At 37.4% G+C, this 13,646-nt stretch overlaps 1 protein-coding gene across 5 annotated transcripts in view; it reads right to left on the bottom strand.

Moving 5' to 3' along the window:
• SLC12A6 (solute carrier family 12 member 6) overlaps positions 1-13,646 on the bottom strand; it is an 86,737-nt gene that overhangs the window by 15,936 nt on the left and 57,155 nt on the right. For 3 of the 5 annotated variants that reach the window (XM_029952626.1, XM_029952625.1, XM_029952623.1), the window contains exons 3-13: positions 12,896-12,993; positions 11,556-11,687; positions 10,314-10,460; positions 8,908-8,962; positions 7,446-7,576; positions 6,534-6,775; positions 4,129-4,343; positions 3,155-3,313; positions 2,893-2,991; positions 2,563-2,620; positions 391-426 (exon numbers count right to left, since the gene is read on the bottom strand). In XM_029952626.1, the coding sequence (XP_029808486.1) occupies positions 391-426; positions 2,563-2,620; positions 2,893-2,991; positions 3,155-3,313; positions 4,129-4,343; positions 6,534-6,775; positions 7,446-7,576; positions 8,908-8,962; positions 10,314-10,460; positions 11,556-11,687; positions 12,896-12,993 (1,372 nt within the window). The remainder of the gene's footprint in view (positions 1-390; positions 427-2,562; positions 2,621-2,892; positions 2,992-3,154; positions 3,314-4,128; positions 4,344-6,533; positions 6,776-7,445; positions 7,577-8,907; positions 8,963-10,313; positions 10,461-11,555; positions 11,688-12,895; positions 12,994-13,646) is intronic. The other 2 variants (XM_029952624.1, XM_029952627.1) reach the window with 1 other exon arrangement.

Below are 13,646 nucleotides of genomic sequence, written 5' to 3'. Positions count from 1 at the left end.
AGAAAATAAGCTAAGCTTCAATTATAGCTTTTCTCTTTAAAATACCAAATATCTGCTCTTTGCAGAAAAATTAGAAAAATACAAAAAATAAAAAGCAGAGAGGAAATCCATACTGATAATATAACTGGTAATATTTAGCATACTTTGTACTTTTTAGTCTCTATTATGCTTTTTAAAGAGGACAACACACTATACCTCTAATTCCATATTCTTTTTAGACTTACAAGCATTTTCCTATGCTATGAAAAGCTCTTTATGAATAAAAATTTTAGGGGTTTTAGTAATATTGCATCATAATGTACACAGTCTGTTCCTCTAGTGGTGATTTTGTGTTTTAGAAAATACTGTGATTAATATCTTTGTACACATAGCTACATTCACACTTCTTACTTTTTTTCCTTATGGCAGATTCCTAAGAGGTAGTCACTGCAATAAAAAGGATCAATATCTTAAAATATTTCACTACCTACTTTCCAGAAAGGTTATAATAAAGTTTATTCCTGCTGGAAGTAAATGAAGGTGTAAGTTTTATAAATGTTACCTATTTCACAACAGCCTTGAGTATTAAAAATTTAAAAGCCAATGCTAATTTTATGGGTGAAACATGGTATCTCATTGTTTAATTACTTTTGTTTGGACCATTTTTATTAAGTCACACACAGAAAGTAATATGCAAAAAACAAATACACATTTCAATAAATCTTCACAAACCATCTATGTATCTACTGCCCAGTCAAGAAACAGAAAACTGCCAGAAGGCCCAGCCTCTCTTATGCCCACTCACTACTGCTAGCCCTTCCCCCGCCACTATCCTTTTAATACTATGTAATTTCACCTGGTTTTAAACTTTAAGTAAATGAAACACAATATATGTGTTTTACGTTTGGTTTCTTTCACTCAACATTCTGAAATTCATCCTTTTTTTGTGTGTGTATACAGCTGTGGTTTATTTATTCTCATTGCTCTGATTTTCCATTGCATGAATACGTAACGTATTCATTCTACTACTGATGAACGTGTGAACGATATCCAGATTTTGACTTTCAGTAATAATACTGCTGTGAGAATCCTTTTGCACGATTCTTAATGCACATGTGCATGCAGTTCTGTTAGATCTACTTCGCAGTGGAACTGCCAGGTCATAAGGTATATGCATGTTCAACTTTAAGACATAATGACCAACAGTTTTCCAAAGTGGTATTCCAGCTTACACTTTCAATACTTTTATATTATGGTGTAATTTACCAAAGCTCTATAAACCCATATATTTTCAGTGACAATAGTAATAGTAAACTGTGCTACTTTTTTTTGTCAGCAATATGTATATATTATTTACTGGGGTTCCTGTCCTAAAAGAACTCAGTCTAGTCAGGGAGAGTGATATGAAAAGCTACAATACATATGGTAAGTCTAATACTGTAGTGGCTAAACAAGGTGGGGGCTGGGGTGGTCACCTCTGCTGGGTGAGTGGGAAAGCTTCACAGGACAGAAGACATTTAGTCTAGTCTTAGAGGATTAATGTGTCTGCCAGGTGGGAGTTACGCATTCTAAGCAAAGGAAACTGCACAGACAAATGTGTGGTCGGATGGGAATCTGAAACAACGTGTATTTAACTTCAAGTTATGGCCGAAACACACTGAGTTTATGAGGGAATGATGGGAGATGACATCAGAAAACGGTAAACAGAGCCGGACTGAAGTCACGGGTTTGGCAGGCTGTTAAGTAGGAAGGTTTGTATGATCTCATTTTGTGCTGCAGAAAAGTCATTCTGGTGGCAGCATGGAAGAAGGATTTGAACGCGGTAAAACCGAAAGAGAGGTAATACAATACCCCATGAAAAAGATCCCGAAGGCCTGTGCAAAGGGATGGGGATAAAGAATAGTGAAAAGAAGGAAATGAATTAAGATGAAAGGTGGAATTTACAGGGCTTAGAAACCAAATGGATGAGGGAACTGGGTAAAAGTCTAGGATGGCACCTTCGTTTCTCTTTGGAGAAAGGGTGACTGGTGAGGCTAGTAATTCCTCCAGACAGGGAAAATGGGAAGAGACGTAGCAGGTTCAGGGGAAAAATTTTTCTAGTAATCTCTTACAAAAACTGTTTTTTTATTCATATGTGAGGAAAGGAAAAACGCCCAGCAGTCTTCATGAACAAAATAAAGAAAACTTCAAGATTTTATTTAGAATGCTAAACAGATACATACTTATGTTTCACAGAGGAGATGCTAAAGACACTTGAAAGTTTTTGTTTGTTTGTTTAACTTGCTCTCCTCTACTTTTGGTCTTGGTTTTCCAATAGCTCTTAATGTACTACAGACAAGTCCTTGTTGTTCAGAAAAATTCACTACTTTATAAAGAGCTATATTCACTGCATCTCACATATTTATAACAATATAACTGGTACTTATTCACTAACCTTTTTGGGAACTACATACATATATTTTCTAATTGTTAGTCATGATTTAAACCTCAGGATGGGTTTTGAGTTTATGACCGTCTTGGGGGCAGTGATCTGATATACTGGAAGACAGACACATAAATATTACGAAGAAAACAACTACTCACTTGTCTCTGAGAACAACACCTTCAATACAGGCACCAAAAAGGACAACATTGCTTAAATCTACCATGCTGAGAGTCAAGGAAGCTGACCTCCAACCCTCTGAGAAACAAAGTAAACACTCAGGATATTTCTTCTATCAGTAAAATTAGTTGTCAGATTCACTATTGTTGTAAACTCTTTCTTGAATTTTAGAGATGAGGAGGGTAGATTATCTAGTGAGAAGTGAGCTGGTAGAAAGCAGACATCTTTATTACTAGGATAAAAATATTGACAGCCCTCATTTCACAGATGTTATATGACTAAAACTCAGACTGGATTCATGAAAAGGATACAGACAAAGGAGGTGGTCAGGATGGCGAGGATGGTGCCAATGGGAATGGACTTTTGAGCATCTTTCAGATCTCCAGATCTGTTTGATCCAGCCATGATACCTTTAGAGAAGGAAAAAAGAACAAGTTTACATCTTAGTTCCTGGTCACTATGATATTCATACTGATATGATACCAAAGACTGAAGTCTGAGAAGCCTGTGTCTTAAGAAAAATCACTCTCTGGGTCCGATAACTTCTAAAACACTAACAGCCCTTCTGCTCACCTGTGACAGAGGGAAAGAAGATCCCCACCAGAAGAGTGAAAGAGGTGGTGATGTCAACAAGGACATACTCATGGTTTAAGCTGCCTAAGACATCAGAGGATTTGGCTGAGGGCTTTTCAATGATCTCTCCCTTTGGTAGGTAATTACTCCAAAGATTCTCTGCAGTGGAAAGAAAAAGGTATATAAGCAACATAAGCAACAGAAATATGAAAAGAAGGTAATTTTCTACCTAACAACATTCTAAATCAGATTCCTCATTTATATTGTTTTTAAAGTTATTATTTGTTTCTACATGAGCACACGTCTATGTTACACAATAAAGCACACCTAAATAAAAACCTAATGCTCTGGCTCACATGGTTCAAATGTAATTTGACAAAAGGCTTTGGTACATACAAAGGCAGTTACATTTACAAATGCAAATTAGTAAAAGTTAAGCAACCTAAAGATGAATGCCCTACAAAGCCTATTTTTTAAAAAATTAGTAATCAATGCTTTTTCTAACACCTTAGTGTAAACCTGCTTACATACAAAGAAATTGTGGACCAAACATTTAGGAAAGAAGTCACTTAAGCAAAGAGTTTCAGAAATTGGGCTGAGTTAGGAAAACACACATTTGCATGTGGGGACATGGAAATAGTTCCATTCTAGCTGTCTCTGTGGGAAGAACACTGGCAACTTTACAGTAACACAAGATATTTTATTATTTTATCCCAGTTCAAAAAGTGATTTGTTTAGCTCTGCTCTCAAAGGGTGGGAAATTTTAGCAGAAAACCATCCTAAGGAGTTCTGAAAAAGGAGATGTTCACTAACAGGAAAGGAGAAGATGTTGACTTAAGAGTTTTGTGCTGAGCGTAAGGTGAGAAGCAGTACAATGGCCATGAGAGGTCATGGACAAGAGAAGAGTCTAAGACCGAAGGGTTTGCTTTCCTCAGAAACAAATTCAAAATTTGTTCAAAAACCTCCTAACTTACCTGTAATGACACCACTAGCCAATCCAGGAATTCCCTGGATTGAAGTGACATTATTGTGAACAAAGTATTCATCACAGGTGGCATTGAAAAACTGACTTGAGTTACAGAAGAAGCCCCATAACTTTGATGGTACTGTCATGTTGTTAATTTCCTTGGTCTTAGAACAAATATCAATGTGTCTTGATGAAAGGGTGCGGTTACCCAGCATGCAGACCCTAAGTGAAGAGAGAAAGATGAAGCAAGGGGGAAAAACATTAAAAAAAAAAAAAAAAAAGAAAAGAAGATAGGTTAGAAATAGGTTAGTAAAATAGATTAGTGAAGGAAAAAAAACCCACCTCATCTCTAAGAGCTTTTACTGTCATGGATGGGAAAAGAATTAACATTTATTGACTCATTCTGTAAATGGAGATTTCATTAGATTTTCTGCAATTTAATCCTGACAGCTATCTCACAAAACATGCATCAGTACTTCTATGTCGTGGATGGAGGAACTGAAGTTTAGGGAGATAAAGCAGTCTGCCCGAGTCATTCCGGTAGTAGGTAGTAGTGACAAAATACAAATACAAAAGCTATCTGAAGACACAGCCTTACTCATCTTCCAAATTTTCTAGGCCATTAACCAATTGTTAGGCCTAAAAGAATCCTTTTGTTCTTCTGACAAAAATTTTCCCCATTTTTTTTTTTTTTGGCCTAGAAAAGCCTTATGTTCATAACATTTTAAAATGTTCTGCTAAAGGTCAAACTTTCTGGCTACCATTTTGAGAAAAACAGCCTGGCTGAAATAGCACATCCCACTAAGGCCTAAGAGAAAACTATTTTTGAACGAAAGCCTAAACCCAGTGGGAGTGAGGGTATTTAAGGATATTACAAATAATAACTGCTGATTTTATTTTATTTTTTTAACCCGGAGCTATAAATATGAACAAAAGAATAATATACCCACAGTTAAAGTAACTGTCAAGAGGAACAAAGCAACTTTTTAAATCTGCAAATGACAGCCTACATGCCTAATGAGCCATGTACCCACTGCTCAGCTTCAACAACTCAACACTGCCCAGTCTTGTTTCATGTGTTCCTCTAGGGAATTCTGTCTTGTTTTGCTGGAATACTTTAAAGAAAATACCACACATCATGACCTTTTACCCACCAAAAGAGAGAAGCATCAAAGAACTTAAGGCAAAAGGGAATTTCTCAAGTGAAGACATCCAGTAGCCTTTAGTACTTTGGGCTCAAAACAGCCCCTAAATGAGCAGACTAAAAACTGATGATGGAATCTATCACTGACATCATTTAGCACAGTAGAAGAAATACCGCACCAGGAGTTAGGAAATTGAAGCATTCATGTTCATGCTCTGACATTAACTAACTTTGGGCCAAGTCAGTTGATCTCTATGGATCTGTTTTTTCATCTTGAAAAAAATATTTTTCTGTAATCAAGTTTAATGAACTAGGACTGATGAGTTTGATGCCTGGATAATCCAAATGACTTCTTAAAAGACAATCTCTGTAGCAAGATTACAAACACTCAGTGCTGGCTAGTCCTTATGCAACTAGTCAAACAGAAAGCAGGTGACCTGGGAATCACTTATTTGTACAAACCCACTGCTACTTCAAAAAATACACTTTAGGGGCGCCTGGGTGGCTCAGTCGGTTAAGCATCTGGCTTTGGCTCAGGTCATGATCTCACAGTTCGTGGGTTCGAGCCCCGTGTTGGGCTCTGTGCTGACAGCTCAGAGCCTGGAGCCTGCTTCAGATTCTGTATCTCCCTCTCTCTCTGACCCTCTCCTGCTTACACTCTATCTCTCAAAAATAAAAAACATAAAAAAAATTAGAAAAAATACACTTCAGTGTACTTGCACTACTTATGGTATGGAATATATTCTCTCTCTCTCTCTCTCTATATATATATATACATATATATATATATATATATACGCAAATAGTGTGATATTTATTCCTCTTTATGACTAGAAAGTCTGCTATGATATTAACAGCAAAATAAAAAGGTTAATTACAAATATTTAAATAGGAGCTTAGGTTTCTTTGACTCTCTTGATATTTCATTAGTAACAGGAACCCAACATTTAAATACTTTACAAAGCTTGCTGTAATAACTTTACTATTTGTAAAGCTCTTCGTGAATAGTTTAAGCATGTGCAACCATTATAAGGAGGTTTTGAAAAAAACCTTAGTATCTACAACCAAATGATGGTTGCAGTTGCCAGTTCCATGCCTGGGACGTAAAGAGGATCGGCATGACAATTTGCTGGGAGGCTTCCTGCCTAGAGGCGAACTCAGCTTATCCACAAGTGAAATCTCAGTGAAATTGTACTTGAAGTGATCATATCACCAGATATTGTCCATGACTACCCAGTAATGATGGCCAGTAAGAGACAGACACGTACGGGAAGTGTGGAGGGGCAAAAGAAGACTTGATGGCTCCAGCATAGATGGCCAAGATGGACACAATGACACAGGCCAGGAAAAGTGAGGCAAACTTGTTCACATAGCGTACACCGATGAACACCACCAATACCATGAGAACCAAGAAGGCTGTGCCATAGACACGCATGTTATTTAGCATGGCTGCTGATTCTTTGAGTGCATCATCACTACGAAAGATGGCAGCTCGGGGGACAATATATACCTGTTAAGCAAAAAAGTAGAAAATGAGGTTATTTTACAGTTATCAAGTAAAAGGGCTGTTGTAGTTTGCATTTGTTTTCACAAAGCAAAGCAAAACTAAGACAGAAAAGGACTGGAGACTTAACCTACTGCTGCAGAAACTGCATAGCACTGATCTTTATTTAAGGCTACATGTTGTTCTGAATATCTACATTTTCCAATTAAAACAGCAAGAATGCATTAATAATTTATTCAAAGGATTATAGAAAATAATTATAATGATTCTCTTAAGTCCTATCTTATCTTTCCTACTTAGCTATCATTATTTTAAATAGGAAAAGAGAATATTCCAGTGAATAAAGAAATAAACATTTTATTTCTTTGGGATGAAGATAACAAAAGCGATAAACTTTATTTTACTTTTTCCCTGGTAGTGCAAGTCTTGCCTTACAACTTTCACTTCTTGGGTGAGGTGGGTGTTGGTGAATGGGTGAAAGGGAAGCAGTAGGCAGACAATGGATACTTACAACCCCTCTGACTTATATTCACAATAGCAAGTCAGTCAATAACAAGTTAACAGTGAATTGCTTGATTGATTCAACCGTGGATCTCAGAGAACTTTTGCTAACAACAAAATAAATCCAAATCTCTATCTTTTCTACACTGCAGACCACAATTAAATCATTACTCACCAGAAAAATTTCAATGGCACCAAGGATATACATGGCTGCTGCAAATGTGGTACCAAGATAAAAGCAGAGGCCAACAGCCCCACCAAACTCTGGGCCCAGGGCCCGGGAAATCATAAAGTATGAGCCCCCAGCTAAAAGACAAAACAGAGTGTAAGCAGGATAAAGAGAGTAGTACATCAGTAAGAAGAATGTAAACAAGTCATAAATAAGAAGGATAAATGCTTCAAGGTTTTGAAAACTGAATGTTTTGATAAAAAGTATATTTGCATTGGATGTTATATGAAAATCAACTTGACAGTAAACTATAAATAAATTTTAAAAAGTATATTTGCTAATGGGAAGTAAAAGATAAAACCGTTATAATATAGTGCACAGCTAATGCTTCACATGAAGTAGCACAGTTTGTCAGTATTACTTAATTATCAAAGAATATTTACTACAGGCATGAAATAGCCCAATAAAAATATACTCTAACCCTAAGAAGCTAGGAATGTGATACAAATTAAGGATTCTAGCTTAGAACATGATGAGAGTTTTTTCCTTTGTATTGTAAGTATAACTGACATAAATGGCATAGTAGCTTCAATTGTACAAGGTCATAATGATTTGACAGTTCTGCACATTTTGCACACCACCGTAAGTGCAGTTACCATCTGTCACCATGCAATGTTACCAAGTGTATTCCCTATGCTGTACTTTTTATCTCCATGACTTATTTATTTGATAACTGGAAGCCTGTACCTCTTATTCCCTCTCACTTATTTTGCCCATCCCTCTATTCCTCTTTCCTTGGACAACCACAAGTTTGTTCTTTGTATTTATGAGTCTTTTTTTTTTAATCTGTTTATTTGGATTCCATATAAAAGTAAAATCATATGGCATTTGTCTTTCTCTGACTTATTTCATTTGCACAGAGTGGATCTCTAGGTCCACCTGTGTTGTCACAGATGGCAAGATCTCATTCTTTTTTATGGTTGAGTAGTATTCTATTTTGTGTGTGTGTGTCCACAACTTCTGTATCCATTCATCTACTGATGAGCACTTAGGCTGCTTCCATATCCTGGCTATTGTAAATAATACAGTGATATACAGAGGGGCACCTATGTCTTTTTGATTTAGTGCTTTCACTTTCTTTGAGTAAATACCCAGCAATGAAATTACTGGATTGTATGGTATTTCTATCTTGAATAGAACAACATTCAAAAATTATTTTGAAGAACTTCCATACTGTTTTCCAAAGTGGCTGTATTCATTTATATTCAAACCAATAGTGAGTGAGGTTTCTCTAGTTTAGAACCTAAAGAGACTTTTAAAGAATGTACTCTAAAGTCAAAGAGTGTGAATGTCTAGGACCAACAGACTAAATAGTATTCTATTCCTTGGAAGTTTGTACGTCTGGCTTTATAGCATAAACACACAGTAATTGTTAACAATCCCTGAAATCCAATCTTAGCCTACTGACCTGGCACCACTCCATTAGTGGCAATGGCACTCATGGAGATAGCGGTCAACATTGTCTGGAAAGGAAGTGAAAGGAGAAGACTGTTACTGTTATAAAGATGACATTTCTGTACTATTTTCCCATCTGTGGACTTCAGGGCACTATTTGAATAATTAACTCTACCTACTTTATGGAGGGAGTTGGCTGTCATACCTATTAGCATGGAAATGAGATGATGTGGCTCAACTCATTGTACTAGTCAAACTACTACTATCTTGAATATTCTGTTAAAATGCATCTGTGTCATAATCAGTAGGTTAGGTGCTAGTAGGAACCATTGATCTCACCCTGGTCGTCTAGTTAACTTGGAAAACAGACTTGAAACGGACTAAGGACTAGCTATTATTACAAGAACAACATTCAGTAAGGAGGGGAACCACTGAAGACTTCTGAACTAATAAAAAACTATATTTTGAAAACATTATCTGGGAGCAGCAGAGTATACAATGGACTGCAGACAAGGAGCAGATGAAGGCAGAGTGACTTGTTAGTAGGCTATTTAGTGAAAAGTTAAGGAATGCAGTGATGGTAACAGGAGTATAAAAGAAGGGTTATGTGTAAGAGATTTCAGAGGGAGACTTGACTGACATTGGTAAGTGATTAGATGTGAAAGGCAACCAAGGAGCTAAACATAGCCTTGAAGTTTTAAGACTAAGAAACAGAAAGGAAGAAAAAAAGGTCGTACTATTAATTTTAAGTTATTAATGGTAGGAACTATGTTTGCTTACCCTGATTTGTATGTACTCAGCAAGCATAATGCAAAAGGAGGGTATAATAATGATAGTAATGAAAGAGGTCAGCAGATAACTGAATAAAAAATAGATTTCTTATAATAATCAATTTATAATAAAATTGATAGATGTGGCTGGAATGTGTGCATAAGAAAAGTTTAAATTCAATAAGATCAAAATGTCCCCAGTAGAGTGGGGAGAAGACCCAGAAGCACACTTGAATTTCTTAGGGAAGGGAGAAAGGATGAAACGTCAAAACAAAACAAACATCCCTCACTCCAAACAACAATACATTTTGTTCCTCCATACTACACTGGAGTAGTGCGTCATCATTTTCTATCACAACTTTGGTGCTATCAACCGCAAGTGGTTTGTATTCTATGAAGTCAAGGACTACATCTTGTGCTTCCTCCAGAAAGAAGCCTTCCTTTGTAATTTCTAGTACATCTTATTATAGATCTAAGCAGTGAAGAGCGGGCCCTAAATAACTGAAAATCCTTCAGATTTTAAAATCAAAATAATCTCTCCTGTTGAGATCCCCACTAGTCTTTGTTCTATTCCCAAACAGGTCAAGTGCATACAATCTTGAGCTCTTGCAATGTTCCAGGTGATCTCTAAGAGCCACTTGGGACTTACACAGCAGCAGCAGATAAGGACAATTGCAAAGGCCTGAAGAACGCCAGCGGTGCCCACAACCCATGTAAGGCGTAGAAACAAGATGACTCCAAAAATATTTTGTAGACAGGGGAGGTAGACACCCATGAAAGTACCCATTTGAGGGGTCTGGAAAAAAAGATGTTGACAAAAGAAAAATTATATAGTCATCCAGAAGCCATGCTTTTATTCCTTTACTTGTATAAAAACTTGCTCCTGAACTACCATACTAATTGCAAAGCAGAGATAATCAGGATATCTTAAAAGAGGGACATATAAAATCTCCATCTCATAAATGTCAATCACCATACTTTTTAATACTCCTACAGCTATAACATTTTACATTACACAGGTCCCCATATGCTTTTACATAGGTATTTGACCACAATCCCCCCGCTTTTAAAATGTTCTGTTCTTTGAAGCTATGAGCTTTACCTTTTCATTTAAACTGAATAATGACCAGATGGAATGAATTCCTTTAGAGTATGGTATAAATCTTTCATAGTAGCTGGTAAACAGTTGTTAAAATGAAGATCATCACTTCATTCCTGAACCACCCAGAAAGCTAACTTGTTCCATATTCTCCCTTTGAGAAAAAGTGAAATGCAGTGTTTGAAAAACCCAACCACTTCACAACAGATAGATGGCATCAGCAGATGGGTAGGGACACTCTTCTGCAGCGCTATTTCCTCTCCCTGGAATGCTCTGCTTCCAACGAGGTGGCTCACTGCCTCACACTGGTTCGGGCTCGACTAAGTATCACTGTCAGAAGGGCTTCCTCTGACCAGCCTGTCTACAGTAGCAATCCCCTCTGCCCTGCCTTTTGCTGGCCAGCTGTAGTCTCTTTATCCTGCCTTAAAAAATGTTATTTCCTGAAGTATATCTGATACACAATGATACACTGATTTCAGTTGTACAACATAGTGATTTGACACGTCTTTGCCTGTTGTGCCACAAGTGTAGCTACTTATCTGTCCCTGCTTACACTTTTGTTAGAGCATTTATCAATGTGTAATATACAGTTTAACAACTACCTCTTCACGCTAGAATTTAGACTGCATGAGAGGAGGACACTGTATGTTTGCTAGGACCCTGGTGCCCAGAACAGGGCGTAGCATGAACCAAGCATTCAACAGTTACTGAGCACAGAGCGATGCCCTGGGTATCTCCTCCTTTCTTATATATGGACTCTTTTTACTTATCATTGTCATCCTAAGGCCTCACCTTGGTGGGCTTCTTTTTCCCCTCAGTGATGTTCTCTGCCTCTTCATGTTCCTTTGCTCCTTGTGTCAGATTAGTATAATTGGCCATACGGTTGAGGAGAGAAGATACCTTTGGTCGTGTGTCCATTTCTTCCTATAAAATCATAAACATGGAAGAAAGGAGTAATGAAGAACACTGGAAGCATAAGCATCAAAAGGGCCCATCTACCAGAAAATTGCAAATTAAATGAAAAAATATTTCACAGATAAGTATTTTAAGAAAATTTAGGGTGAGGCTTTATTTTCCTCCCAAGTTAAACTATCACTTAATCAGGGCTACATGAATCCTTATAAAATTCTTAAGTGAAAGGCGTTATGATTCTTCCTAATAGCTTCACTTTACATTAAAAACAAAATCACACTGGCCCCTACTGACAGCTGTAATCTTGTAAAAAATGTTGATAATATTATTTTTAATTACAGTGTCCTTTCTTTAGGCCAGTAACATTCTAATAACATTATTATTACACCATACAAGGATAGCTCAGTAAAAAGCTTTTGTGACTGAGGGGCACCTAGGTGGCTCAGTCAGTTAAGGATCCAACTCTTGATTTCAGCTCAGGTCATGATCTCATGGTTTTTGAGATCAAGCCCTGCCTCAGGCTCTATGCTGATGGTGCGGAGCCTGCTTGAGATTCTCTCTCCCCCACTCTCTGCCTCTCCCTGGCTTGTGCACGCATGCGCTTTCTCTCTCAAAAATAAACAAACATTAAAAGAAAAAAAAATAAACCTATGACTGAACTAAATATTCACATCAGATCTTTTCTTGAAGTAAGCTGAAAGAAACTGTCATTTAAAAGATAAGTGCACTGAGAGAACTAACACCCACATCACTGTCAAAGCCAGACACGAAGGCAGAGCTAGACTAAAGCAGGTTCCTGCAACAATTTGCCTGCAGACCCCGTCAGAGTCCATGTGGTCTTAGGTAAGACACACAAGGCCCTCTTAACCTAGCAGCCTACTTCCTCCGCTGATTTTTGATTTAGTAGTTCTAAGATAAGTGATGGTCCTCCCAAACACGAAGTTGAAAAATGCACTATTTTACACTTTGTAGATAATGCAAATATTCATATCCTAGCTAAATTAAATAGAAGGTCCTCCATTTCCACAGAAATTTGTTTTAATGGTTAGTGATAATTAGATTAGACAAAGTCAACTGTAATGACAAGTTATAATAAGTATTATACTTAAACAATTAAAATTATCCAGCCTGTACTGTTTTAAAACTAAATGGGATAGAAAATAGCAATCTTGAAATCTCTATTCCTGAAATCTCTGCCCTGGTTTCCTCCCAAATATTACCTCAAAGAGTGCCAGGTTTTTATCAAAATATTCATCTCCTTCTTCATAATTGGAATTATTGAGATAAGCATTTCGAGCTTTCTTATTATGCCCATCATCTGGAAAAAAAAAAAAAAAGTAAACCAAAGTTAGTTTCTCATTGGTATTAAAGAAGCATCAGCGGGGCACCTGGGTGGCTCAGTCGGTTAAGCCTCCGACTTCGCCTCAGGTCAGATCTCATGTTCGTGGGTTCAGGCCCTGCGTCAGGCTCTGTGCTGACAGCTAGCTCAGAGCCTGGAGCCTGCTTCAGTTTCTGGGTCTCCTTCTCTCTCTGCCCCTCCCCGTCTCATGCTCTGTCTGTCTCTGTATCAAAAGTAAATAAAACATTAAAAAAATTAAAAAAAAAAGAAGCATCAGCATCAAATAGCTTCATGTTGCCTCTGCATTAACAGAACCCATTTTCATATTCAAGCTAATTTTTTACGTTTTTTTTTAATTTTGAGAGAGACAGAGAGAGAGAGCACAAGCAGGAGAGGAGGGGAAGAGGGTGGGGGGAAGGATCTGATGTGGGCTCTGTGCTGACAGCACAGAGCCCAATGCAGGGCTAAAACTCACAACTGTGAGATCATGACCTGAGCCAAAGTGAGACTCTTAATTGACTGAGCCAACCAAGTGTCCCTCATATTCAAACTTTATTTATATATTTTTTAATATTTATTTATTTTGGGGAGACAGAGAGAGTACAAGCAGGGGAGGAGCAGAGAGAGAGGGA

Source organism: Suricata suricatta, chromosome 9 (assembly GCF_006229205.1).
Source record: "Suricata suricatta isolate VVHF042 chromosome 9, meerkat_22Aug2017_6uvM2_HiC, whole genome shotgun sequence".
Lineage (NCBI taxonomy): Eukaryota > Metazoa > Chordata > Mammalia > Carnivora > Herpestidae > Suricata > Suricata suricatta.
The sequence above is the reverse complement of the archived record's forward strand: the minus strand, read 5'-3'. Positions and strand labels throughout refer to the sequence as shown.